Source organism: Pelodiscus sinensis, chromosome 3 (genome assembly GCF_049634645.1).
Source record: "Pelodiscus sinensis isolate JC-2024 chromosome 3, ASM4963464v1, whole genome shotgun sequence".
Taxonomy (NCBI): Eukaryota; Metazoa; Chordata; order Testudines; family Trionychidae; genus Pelodiscus; species Pelodiscus sinensis.
In genome coordinates, this window is record NC_134713.1 from 1,969,527 (window position 1) to 1,982,652 (window position 13,126).

Here is a 13,126-nt window from a genome sequence, read left to right on the forward strand (position 1 = left end):
GCGCGGGCGGGGGCTCGGAGGCGGGCGAAATGCCCCCGGGCGGAATCCCTGAGGATTCCCTTGTCGACCGATCCCCACCTTGACTGCCGGTTTGTGCCGCCAAACAGCTGAGCCGGCACCCTGCGGCGGCCATCTTTAAATTTTAAATATTTAAATCCCCGCTTCATTGACTATGCCGCTATGTCTAATTTACATACCTCTGTCGGCAGAGCAGGTAGTCTAGACATACCTCCTCTGTGGGGAAACACCTCGCGCCGTCAGGCGGCAGGAGACATCCCAGCGTGCCACCCCCCATAGGTCCACGCCCCCGGGCTCCAACCGAACCAGGCCACAAAGGTGACCTCTGATCCCACCCTTCCCCCACGGCAGTGTGGGATTTGGGTCTTGACGTCGAGGTAGACGGGGGCCACGCTGGAGCCTGGTCGTCCGGGGGCACCTAGGGATGGGCCGTGGCCGGCTCCGTGGAGCGGCGTGCTGAGATCGCAGGGACCCAGAACGGGGCTCAGGTGGGGCCGTCGGTGTGGCTTGTCGACGGGCTGATGCTGGCGAGCTCTCTGGAAATGGGCACCCACGGTTTTGTTTTCCTTTTGTCCCTTCGCTGCCTGGCCGCTGGCTCCAGCAAAGGCAAAGAGAAGACGAAACGGGGCAGAGACGGCGAGCACAAGTAGGTGTCCTCTGTCTGCGCGCGCTCGCTGGCTCCTGGGCATGCCTGGGGGCCTGGAGCCCACCCAGGGCAGCTCCTCCTCCTCAGGCCTGGCGCACTGAGGAAACCGGCTCTCTGGAAGGGCTGCCGCTGGGAAACGAGATGGTTTTCGGAAAGACGTGCTCTAGTTCAGGCAGGGATTGTCCAGGCCGTCCTACGGGCTGCGCTGCCCAGGACAGACTATTTAGATATCGGCAGAGAGAGGACGCTTATTACGTTTGCAGATGACACCAAGCTGGGAGGGGTTGCAAGAGCTTTGGAGGAGAGGGTCAGAATTCAAACTGATCTGGACAAACTGGAGAAATGGGCTGAGGTCAATGGGATGAAGTTGAATAAGGACAAATGCAAAGTGCTCCACTGAGGAAGGACCAATCCGTGTCACACACAGAATGGGAAGCGACTGTCTAGGGAGGAGCCCTGCAGAAAGGGATCTGGGGGTCAGAGTGGGCCACAAGGTAAACATGAGCCCAACCGTGTGATGTTGTTGCAAAAAAAGCAAACGTGATTCTGGGCAGCATGAACAGGAGCGTTGTGAGCCAGACACGAGAAGTCGTTCTTCCGCTCTACTCTGCGTTGATCAGACCTCAGTTGGAGGATTGTGTCCAGTTCTGGGCCCCATATTTCAAGAAAGCTGTGGAGAAATTAGAGAAGGTCCAGAGAAGAGCAACAAGAATGATGAAAGGTCTAGAACACATGAGCTCTGAGAGGAGACTGAAAGAATTGGGCTTGTTTAGTTTGGAAAGGAGAAGAACTAGAGGACACCAAATGAAATTAATGGGTAGCAGGTTTAAAACTAATAGAAGAAAGTTCTTCTTCACACAGCGTGTAGTCAACCTGTGGAACTCCTTGCCGGAGGAGGCTGTGAAGGCTAGGACTATAATAGAGTTTAAAGAGAAGCTAGATGATTTCCTGGAGGTTAGGTCCATAAAAGGCTATTAGCCAGGGGATAAAATGGTGTCCTTGGCCTTTGTTTGTCAGAGGCTGGAGAGGGATGGCAGGAGACAAATCGCTTGATCATTGTCTTCGGTCCACCCTCTCCAGGGCACTTGGTGCTGGCCACTGTCGGCAGACAGGACACTGGGCTAGATGGACCTTTGGTCTGACCCAGTACGGCCGTTCTTATGTTCTTATGTTCTTAAGACCGAGAGGGGACATGAAAGCGGTTTTTCAAGTATCTAAAAGGGTGTTGTGTTACAAGGAGGAGGGAGAAAAATTGTTCTCCTTGGCCTCTGAGGACAGGACAAGAAGCAATGGGCTTAAACTGCAGCAAGGGAGGTTTAGGTCGGACATTAGGAAAAACTTCCTGCCTGTCAGGGTGGTGAAACACTGGGATAAGTTGCCTGGGGAGGTTGTGGAATCTCCATCCCTGGAGAGATTTCAGAGCAGGTTGGACAGACACCTGTCAGGGATGCTCTAGACAGCGCTGGGTCCTGCTGTGAGGGCAGGGGACTCAACTTGATGACCTGTAGAGGTCCCTTCCAGTTCTAGGCTTCTGTGATGCTATCACCCGTGAATCGATGGCCCTTCTCTTGGCTGTCTGAGCAGAGGACCCAGGTTAGGGTGGGCCTGGTCTCCCCTCCTCTCCCTCAGGTACCCCAGCCCTGGCGGGGTAGCAGCATGTTGGCAGAGCTCCATGTCGGTGGGGGGCATTGGCCTGCAGAGCGGTCCGCTGAGCACTGCTCCGGAAACACACACAGGACTGGGAGCTTTGTTCCAGCGAGACCCAGCTCGATCCCTCCTTACTGAGCTAAAGGAGTAGCTCCGTGAGCTGGCAGCAGCAGTAGATTGTTATCCTCTGCCATGGCCCAGCCAGCAGAAAGGGACAAAGAATGCATGTTCTCTTGATGTGTTCAGAGTCGCGCCCTGTCTCCCTGGCCTGGCTGAGGCGGGTTTCCCCAGCTCTTGAGGTCACTTCCAGTCCTATTATTCTATGATTCTATGATTCTATGATTCAGACCCCTCCGAAACAGGACTGGCAACAGTCCTAGAGATGTGGGGTCTGTTTCCTGGTTCCTTGTGCTGTCCCCTTCCCCAGGGCCGGCTGCTACGGGACACCGGGCAGTGCAGGAGTCTGGTCAGGCAGCCTCGGGGCTGCTCCCAGTTACGCACGGCGGGACACGGCAGGATCACCGGCGTGCGTGGAGATTCTGCCTTTTCCCCAGCCGGGGGAGCTGGCCTAGGCGCCGCCGTGGTGTGTCCACGCCGTGGCAACGTTGGCCTCCAGAGGGGGCAGGGCAGTGAGATGGGGGCGCAGAGGCCGGGGGCCGGCTTTCGCCTGGCCTCCTGTCTCGGTGAGGCCCTGCGGGGCTGTTTGGTTTGAAATCGCCGGGCGAGAGGCGTCCCGGTGCCCTCCCGGGAAGCGCCGGTTCCAAAGGCAGCGTCTGTGGTGAATAATTCAGCGGCAGCCTGTCACCAGGCCTAGGCCCCAGCTGTGCGGAGAGGCTGCCAGCGCCCCCCACCCCGATGCCTCTCCAGCTGCAGCCCCCCGGGAGACACGGGGAGGGGCAGTGGGAAGTGGCGGGTCACAGTGACCCGGCAAAACCAGGCCGGAGCCCTTTGCGAAGGGCCCGGGCTGCCAGCCGGGACGCGGAGCAGGTGCGGGCGTCTCAGGTTCACATCCAATATTCATGCAGGGACGGGATCGGCTCTCAGCCCCGGCCGGCTCCCCCTCTGCGCACCCAGGCAGCTCCCCTCCCCTCCTCTCGGTGTCTGGGGGTCCGGGGGGCTTCCCCTTTGTTTAATGCAGCCAAGAGCCAGAGGCAGGGGGGAGTGGAGACGTGGTGGGGGTCCCCTCTTGCAGCCAGCCCCAAATCGGCCCCTGTGCACCGGCGGGAAGTCCCCCCCCACCCTCTGGTGCTGGCTCTGGCAGGGGTGGCAGCTCCTTGGTCACGTGCCCTCACAGCCCGGCAGGTGCCCTCCCCTCTCTGCCGATCTCCTGGGGAAAGCCAGACTCCGGACGGTCAGCTGGTGAAGGTAGAACCTGGCTGTGCATGGGGCGGCGGGGGGCGGATTTGCCCTCTCTCACTTTCCCTGGACCTGAAAGGGTGGCAGATGGGACTTGGAGCGACAGGAGGCTGGCGGGGGGGAGGCAGCGGGAGCGTTCTGTGTCCCGCGAAAACCCTGCGCGTGCTTCTCGCACCTGGATGTGCCGGTCCTGGAGGCATCTCTCGTTCATGCTTTCTTTTTAATCTAGAACGTAGAGATCCCCCCCCCCCCATTGTCGCGGGGCCGGCCACTTGCTGGGTCCTTGCTCCCAGGAGCAAGCGGCTGTTAGGAAGAAAAACCTGGAAGAAGGGGCCATTGCCTGATCCAATCCCGGGAACGGGATGAGTGCTGACTAGCGGCAGGTCCTGTGTTCTTATCTGCATGGGGACCCTCGTGTTCCTAGAAGCCCTACCCTGCATTGCTCAGCCAGAGCGGGGACCTCTCCTCCAGGCTGGCTGGACGTGCCCGTTCGCGGCCGTACGGCAAGATGTATGTTTTGAAGTCCCCGTTTGCTCTGGGCGGGGGGGTGGGGAGGGGCGGGTGCTGGCCCCTTTAAAGAAGCAACCGTCCTCTGCTGACTTGATACAGAGTGTGGGTGAAGGAGGCAGAGCCGGGGACCCAGTCCCAGGAGAATTGCAGGGATCCCCGGGGAACGCTGAGCTCCGTGGCAGGCCGTCTATAGCTGCGTCGGGCGCCTGAAAATGTGGGGCACTGCTGGGTTTTAATGCCCACCTGCCTCGGTTCCGGGGCTCGGCTTCCTCCGGAGAGGAACTAGTCAACGTAATGGTGACAGCGCCTGCCAGAGCTGTTAGCGACCACGGACCCTGCGACAGGGCCACACACGTGGTAGCGAGGCCATTGGAACAGGCGGCGACCGGCCCGGGGATACGCAGTCCGTTTCGGAATGGACCGTGTCAGCGGCGCTTGACATTTCTTTTCAAGTCTTTCGTCCGTGCGTCGCCTACGGCGATCAGACCGCAGCTCCAAAACGTCACCCGCGGCCCCGGCGTCGAATCCTGCGGAGGGGCCCATAAATCCTAAGCGTGCAGGGTGAGCTACGGACTGTCCCAGGGGCACGAGGACATGCGTCACGGGAAGCGTGTGCCGTAGTGGTGTGCACGAGGGGTCACGCCTGTGGTGCAAGAGAGCGGCGGTTCCCATTCAGGCCACCGGCGCGCGTCCCTCCTTTGCCCTGTCTCGTGGTTCGGTTTGTGTTAGATCCAAGGGAAACCAGGACACTCCAGGGCTACTTAACCACTTTTTTATTGCCAGCTTGAAGCAGTTAACGTGGTCGTTTATATTTTACAAGCCTTACAAACGACGACTATCCTCTTTAAACCTTAAAGCCTAGAAATTCCAACGCAATCAGTACAGCGCAAAGCAATGCAAAAGCAACGAATAGACGATCTACTATAACACAGGAATAATGCCTAGTTCACTCAAGCTTCACCCACATGCTACCTCCAGGCTGGAGGTCATGTCCCTTTGATTCCCATCCGGTGGGAACGGTGTATTTACTTCTGGTTACAACAAGCAGGACCTGTGGGTTACTCCTGCTCCGTCCCTCCCATCGATTCTTCCTACTAAGCCCATTTTATAGCAAAGCGAGACGTGGTCGTTCTTAATCATTGTTACCAATTGATGGTCTGTTGGGTAGGATACCTACAACGCCCCTATTTGGGGTACATCCTACTCAGGATGTTGCTAAAACTACGTGGCTGCGTCTAGACTGGCAAGTTTTTCCGCAAAAACTTGCCAACTGTCTACGCGGGCCGCTTGATTTTGCGCAAAAGCACGGGCGTTCTACTGTCTGAAATCAGTGCTCCTTGCGCAAATGCTTTGATGTTCCCGTTCGGGCAAAAGCCCTTTTCCGGAAATGTTGTTGCGCAAGAGGGCCAGTGTCGACAGCTAAAACTGTTTTACGCAAAAAAGCCCCGATGGCGAAAATGGCGATCGGGGCTTTCTTGTGCAAAACCGCGTCTAGATTGGCACGGACGCTTTTCCACAAAAAGTGCTCTTGCGGAAAATCGTCCCTGCCAATCTACATGCTCTTTTCCGCAAATGTTTTTAACGGAAAAACGTTTCCGTTAAAAGCATTTGCGGAAAATCCTTCCAGTCTAGACATAGCCCATGTGTAGCTGTGATTATTGCTTATCTGAAATAAAAGTACCGGGACAAGGTTCCTCCCAGAGTCCTTGGCGCCGTCTCACAGTACCACACTGTATCTGCAGGGCTAGATTAAGGGGTGGGCTAGCCAGGGCGCCAACCTATGGGGGGCACCTGATGGCAGCTGTAAGGGGCACACAGCGCCCCTTATAACTGCCATCAGGTGCCACATGCCCGGCTCCCGGATCGCAGGCTGCAGCAGCTCCCAACGGCCACCCTGCAGCGGCTGCCTGGGGCGGGGGGCCGTGTTAACCCCTGCAGTGCCAGCCAGCAGCACCCTTCCCCCCGCGGCTGCGGGGCCCTGCACGGCCAGGCACGGCCCACCCCAGGCTGCGCACCAGCAACGGTGGCCAGGCAGCGCAGCACCCGCGCATCCTGCCGCCGCCAGCTCCGCGCACTGTCCCTTACAGCTGCCTCCCTTTCCCGTAGTAAAACAAATCTCACTATTGAATAACCTGACTTCCGCGGCTTCTCATCGTGTGTTAATCAGCTGTCGGAGGGGGATGTGGGGTTTTGAGAGACTAATTAAACAGGCTGGTATTTAATTACGTCTGAAGGACTAATCGCAGGCTCGCTGAAAGGCTGAAATCCGCTCACAGTCTCCAGCTGCCACACGGAATGAGGCTGTCGGAGAATTGACGCCCTGCCTGTCAGGGTGGTGAAACACTGGGATAAGTTGCCTAGAGAGGCTGTGGAATCTCCATCCCTGGAGATATTTCAGAGCAGGTTGGACAGACGCCTGTCAGGGATGAGCTAGAGGGTGCTGGGTCCTGCCATGAGCGCAGGGGACTGAGTTTGATGGCCTCTCAAGGTCCCTTCCAGGTCTATGATTCTATGAAGGCAAAAGCACTTTGCAAGCCGAGTGACAGACATTTGTCCTGCCGTAGAGATCAACGCGGGTCCTGAGCTGCTTTTCCATTCTGCTCTTTTCCCCGTCCCCGCAAGACAGACGGACATGGGTTGGACTAGCAGCCAGGAAAACTCTGCCCCTTGATCGTAACCCATCTCCCCACTTAAATCCTGCAAGTGTGTGGCTGATGCCCGGGTCTTACGTCAGTTTCACCCCCTTGCGAAGGCATAAATTTTCCAGTGACTCTGTGTCCCCCCCTGATTGTCCCTGCTATCACGCACAGTCCAGTTCACAGATTAGGACCCGAACTGCGGCCGTTGGGTCGTTCACGAGGAGTTCACTATTAGCTGCAACTGTGTGCTCATTAACACTTGTGCCACGTGGCTTTCTTTCTGCTCCCTGGTGAGAATGAACGGACTCATGATTTCCAACGGACTCATTTTTCTAGTGAAAAATTCACAAAACTGCCCAGATTCACTATTTTCACCAGGAGAATGGGTGCCGCAGCCTGTCCAAGGCCAACAGCAGATAAGACAATTCCACCCATAATAGTGAATCCACAGGGACTGGAGGCTGGAGAATGGATTTTTCGGATTGCTGGCAATTATGTACAATTGAAACAAAACAATAGTTTGGGGCAGAAGAAAGGGGAAAATGTTTCCACAGTTTAGGCAATCATATTTTAAAAAAAAGGTTTTGGGTCAAACAACATGCTTTGTTGCACCCAGAATGAAATGTTTTGTTTCAATTCTGAGCCGTTTTTGAGGTTTCTAAATTTAAAAATTTAAAAATTTAATTTCAATTTAAACATTGCATTCCATTTCTAAACCAAAAGTTGTTTCCAAAGCAGCCATCAAAACAGCTCATTTTAAAAATGTCAAAATGAAATATGTTGTGCTTTCCCTCCCAAATTGGTGAGGGGAGGGCGTGTTTTAAAATGAACTATTTAGTGAAGTCAACAGGATCTTGTGAAATCTTTCAATCAAATCACAATTTTTCGCCTACAAGTTTTGGTTGCTCAATTGTACCTCGCTCTTCCTCCAACTCAGGTAACAGTGACACCAAAGTGCAGAAATACTTTTAATCGGTTGTTATGCTTCTCAACAAGCTCTGAATATTTATGCCGCCCTCATACAAGATTAACAAAGTTTGAGGCACCAACGTCACGTGCATATTAAAGAACTAGATTTTATTAGCAATCTAGATTAACCCCACATACCACATTCTGTTCAGCCAGGAAACCAGCCTATTCAATTATTTTTACATTCCCTCCAATTTTTTTCCTTCTCCTCTCCTCTTTCCCTTATTTATTCTTGTATCTGGACTTCCAACACTCCAGTCATCTGAAGAAGTGGGCTGTGCACACAAAAGCTCATGAGACCAGCTGTATGTTTTGTTAGTCTTTAAAGTGCTACTAAACTGTTGTTTTTTAAGGTTTTTTTAAATTTAATTATTGTTATACCCAGGGCTCGCCAAGCGCCGGCTAGTCTCGCTCGCCAGCCGCGCAGAAACGCACGCTGCGCATGTGCAGACCGCACTGCGCATGCGTTGACTGCGCTGTGTGGCCGCACCAGGCTAAAATCTACTCGCCACGGGCAAGTAGATTACATTAATTGTCAAGCCTTGGTTATACCAAACTAGCATACAGGCAGTCCCCGGGTTACGTACAAGATAGGGACTATAGGTTTGTTCTTAAGTTGAATCTGTATGTAAGTCGGAACTGGCGTCCAGATTCAGCCGCTGCTGAAACTGACCGCCAGTTCTGACTTACATACAGATTCAACTTAAGAACCCCAAGCGTCCCCAAGTCAGCTGCTGCTGAAACTGATCAGCGGCTGATTCCAGGAAGCCCGGGGCAGAGCAACTCTGCCTCGGGCTTCCTGTAGTCAGCGCTGGTCAGTTTCAGCAGCGGCTGAGTTGGGGACGCCTGGGGCAGAGCAGCTGGGGTGCTGTTGGGTTGCTCCAGTAGCACCGCTCCTCGCTCCTTGGCGCTACTGGACCAACCCAGCAGCACCCCAGCTGCTCTGCCCCAGGCGTCCTGATTCAGCCACTGCTGAAACTGACCAGCAGCGGCTGAATCAGGACCTGGGGCAGAGCAGCTCGGGTGCTGCCGGGTTGGTCCAGTAGTGCCCAGAGCGGCGCTGCAGGACCAATCGGCAGCACCCCAGCTGCTCTGCCCCAGGGTCCACAACAAAAGCCTGGTCTGCTGCGCCCTCCCCCCCCCCCCAGCAGACAAGGGACACGGGGAGCAGAGCCGCAGCGGCAGCGGGGTGCCGCGCCTCTGAGGCTTTGCTCTGGCAAAGTCTCAGAGGCGAGAGACCCCGCCGTGGCTGCGGCTTCAGTCCCGGTGCCTGTGGTCTGCTGGGGACCGTCCCCAGCAGACCACAGGCACCGGGAGCGAAGCCGCAGCAGTGGCGGGTTCCCGCGCTTCTGAGGCTTTGCTCTGGCGAAGCCTCAGAAGCGCGGGAACCCGCCGCTGCTGCGGCTTCAGTCCCGGTGCCCCTGGTCTGCTGGAGACGGTCTCCAGCAGACATGGGGCACTGGGAGCAGCTTACAAACGGGGCTTTCTCGCCCCGGAGCTCGCAGGCAGCAATCCGCTACCTCGACCTCCAGGGCGAGAAAGCCCCGTTCTTAAGTGCCGATCCAACGTGGGATGAGGTTTACCGGGGCTGACGACAAAGGGCTTTGATGTTGACGGGGAACGTCCAGACTAGCGGCGAGCCGACAAACAGCTGATCAGCTGTTTGTCGGCTCAGTGCAGCAGCCATGTAAATGTAAATGAAGCCGCGATCATTTAAATCGCCGCTTCATTTGCCTTTGCTGAATAAACAAATCTACATGCCTCTGCCGACAGAGGCATGTAGTTTAGACGTACCCTATGTGGGCAGAGCTGGCATTGTTTTTGGTTGCAGGGCTGGGTTCCTGGATGCTTATGATGTGGTTGTGTAGCATGGTTACCGGAAAGAATTCATTTCTGATTGGGGGGTTGTCTATAAGCAAGAATAGGCTTTTTTCCCAAGGCCTCTGAGAGTGAGGGATCATGTTCCAAGATGGGTTGTAGATTGTGTATAATGCGCTGGAGGGGTCTGAGTTGTAGGTAATAAGAGGAGTTCTGTTATTTTCTCTTTTGGGTCATTTAAATTCTGTGTGCCTAGCTTTTCCTTGGTTGCATGCTGGTGATTTAAATCAGACTTGTGACTGCTAACAGCAAATATCTCCAATGGCTGGGGATGAGAAGGCTCTGAATTACTATGGAGAATTCTTTCCCCTGTGTCTAGCCAGTGAGTTTTGGCCACATGCTCAGGGTTTAACCAACCACCATATTTGGACTGGAGAAGGAATTTTCCCCCAGGTAAGGTTGGCAGAGACGGGAGGGAGGGGTTGCCTATCTCTGCAGCCTGGGGCATGCATGGGTCACTTCTAGATTTTAAACTAGTGTAAATAGCGAATTGTCTGTAACTTGACGTCTAAGCCATGAGCTGAGGACATCAGAAACGCAGCCAGAGGGGAGGGATCTGTCGCCGGAGAGGACAGGTGAGGTTCTGTGGTCCGTGATGTGCAAAAAGTCCGACTAGATGAACATCGATGGTCCCTTCTGGCTTTAAAGTTTACGACACAAGGTTCCAGAATACCCCCATCCCCATTTTAAAGGCCCTTATCAAGCCGCAGTGTTGAGTCAGTGTTCTAGTGAGCACATTTTCGGCAGGGATGTCGGTGGGGGTGCTGGGTTAGCCGCGACTGTGAACGAGTGAAGTGGGAGCCCAGAAGTGAGAGTCTGAGAGCCAGAAACCGGAGACACTTTCCTCCAATCCGACAGCCTGATAACACCATGTGACCAATGTAACCCATCCAAAGCTGGCTTTCAGGGACCAGCCCTCCTCAGTGGAGATAAATAGCAGTAGTTCCATTGCTGAGAATGGTGCTCTAGGGCAATTCACCCCGGTTGCGAATCCGGCGCCAGATGGCGAATATTCGCAATGAGCGGCCAGCATTATTCCGGGTGACAGTTCCCTCAGTGCAGAGACCAAGTGTGATGTAGTGGGGGGTACCTTGCTGGTTGCTATGCTGGGCAGTGGGTTGTGAGTGATCTCCACTGGCTGCTGGCTGCAGCACGGCCCAGCAGGGCAGGGGATGAGTCATTATGCAAGGGGGCTTTGAACCTGTCTGATGAGTTATCTCCCAGGGAGCGGAACAATGGGAAGAAGGGGAGTGGAGCCCTGGCTGGGGGGCAGGGCTGGAAGTGAGGGGGTTAGGTTTCTGGCTGGTATCATGGAGGAAGCAGCCTAAGCAAGGGGCTGGGATTTAGGGGCCCAGGCTCCCCCATCTCGAGGGGGGCTGAGGCATCCTAGGCCTGCCCTGTATCCAGATGACATCTGTGCTGTGCTGTATCCTGGAGAAGCAATAAACTCCCTCTATTCTACTGGCTGGTGGGGTCTGTCCGTGCCACTACGGGGGTGCAGGAGATGGGAAAACCCCAACGCGCCGTCACACCAAGCACAGCTGATGTGGGATGTCGGTGATGCCTAGGGCCTGCCTGGCCCCTTTGAGTTGGCAAATCTTCTGCTGCCGGCCCAGGGCTGGTAGGAAGCTTATGGGAACAAGTCATGTTGCTGAAAGAGCCCGTGGCGCGTCACTGTTACCCACGTTTTACCGTCATTTCAGCCAAGCATTGTAGCCCCTGGTGGGGGAAAGGGGGGTATTCTGGCTCTAGTCTGGAGAGGCTAATTGTTATTTAAGACTCAGAGTGGAAAATTATACCAGCGATTTCACCCTAGTCGGGGGCACGGCTGCTTAGCGAGAGAGGCAGCGTGGCCTAGTGGATATTACACTGGATTAGGATTCAGAAGAGCTGGATTCTGTTCCCTGCTCTGCTGGGCGACCCGGGGCAAATCACATCACTGCTCTGTGCCTCGGTTTCCCCAGCTGTGACATGGGGCTAATGCCCCTGGACTCCTTTGTGAAACACTCTGAGACCAGGGGATGGAAATCCGGGGGGGTGGGGGAGCACCCCAAAGTGCTTGGTTCAAAAATACCCGCACTCAGTGAATTCTGCCTTCTCCCCTGCACTTCTTGCAGAGCCGGGAAAGGAGTCTTTTCGGCAATGAAGCTGGGCAAGATTCGACCTCCCAAGGAAGACCCTCACCGAAAGCAAGGTACGTGCAGCCGAGCGGAGCGAGACGAGCCAACGCCCGGGCTGAGTTGATAGTGACACGCAAATAAACGAACGTGCGCTGCTCTGGGGCGTCTTTGTGTCGTGCGGCACAGGCCAGCCAGGAGCAAGAGAACCTGCGAGTATTTCAAATTCTTTCAGCGTTTTCCCCCCAGTTTTTCATCCAAACCAAACCAAACCCCCGATTTCAATGTTTTTCTTCTTCTTCCTCTTTCTTCTCCGTGGGAGAAAGCGGGGGAGGCCGATTTTTCTTTTCATTGTGTTCCCATTCAAAGGAAAACGAGGCTTTTCGTTTCGATGAAAAAAACCCCAAATGTTGGAGGGGGAGATTTTGTTTCGGATTCAGTGTTTTCCGTCGAAACCCCTTCCGCGTTGCCGAAAGCCCGCGTGACCGACAAAGAGGCATGCTTAAGATTTCTTTTTTCACATCTGTGCAGATGTCAATCAAGAGAGCGGCGAGAGACGGGGGTGGGTAGGAAAGATGGGACGTACAAAGAAGAGGGTGAAAAATTGTTCCATTGACCTCTGAGGGCAGGACGAGAAGCAATGGGCTGGAACTGGAGCAAGGGTTAACTTCTTCTTTGGCTGGACAAGCATTGGAACACGTTGCGGAGAGAGAGATTATGGAATTTCCATCACTGGAGGATTTTAAGATCAGGTTAGAGCCACGGTGGGCGAATACCAGCCGGATCCGGCCTGCTGGGGTTATCCCCTGGCGGTCCCCACCTCTGTGTTTACCTGTGCTTCTGCCGGTCTCAGGCGATCGCTGCGCTCATTGGCCGCGGATCGCCGTTGGTGGCCAATGGGAGAGACGGGAAGTGGCGTCCTGGTCAGCGCTGCTCCCATTGGTTGCCAACGCTGATCCGCAGCCAATGAGAGCGGCAGTGGCCCGACACCTGCGGAGGTGCAGGTAGACATCGTGGCTAAGCCTGGTGGGCCGTCACTTTCTTGCTGCCCACCCCTGGGTGAGACAAGCACCTGGTAGGGAAGATCTAGTGGTTCCTTAATCCTGCCTGGCATGCAGGCGGCTGGGCGAGATGGCCTACGGAGGTTCCCTCCAGCCCTGCACTGCAGGACTAGAGGTTTGGGGAGGGAAGGAGCTATAGACATAGGATACTGATCAACAAGGCAAGGGGGCAGGTTGCAGGGGTGGGGACAGGCTGTGCGTAGAGGCCATTATTTTCGTGGCTGCTGTCACACGTGGGCCAGGGGCCTGACCCCGCATGCAGCATTGCTGTAGAAGGGAGGAATC

The 13,126-nt window shown here is 55.2% G+C and overlaps 1 protein-coding gene across 4 annotated transcripts in view; it reads left to right on the top strand.

The window, feature by feature from the left end:
- OTOF (otoferlin) overlaps positions 1 to 13,126 on the top strand; it is a 94,219-nt gene that overhangs the window by 21,306 nt on the left and 59,787 nt on the right. For 3 of the 4 annotated variants that reach the window (XM_075925972.1, XM_075925973.1, XM_075925975.1), the window contains exon 3: positions 11,781 to 11,857. In XM_075925972.1, the coding sequence (XP_075782087.1) occupies positions 11,781 to 11,857 (77 nt within the window). Of the gene's footprint in view, positions 1 to 619; positions 665 to 11,780; positions 11,858 to 13,126 lie in introns of all 4 variants that reach the window. The other variant, XM_075925974.1, reaches the window with a different exon arrangement.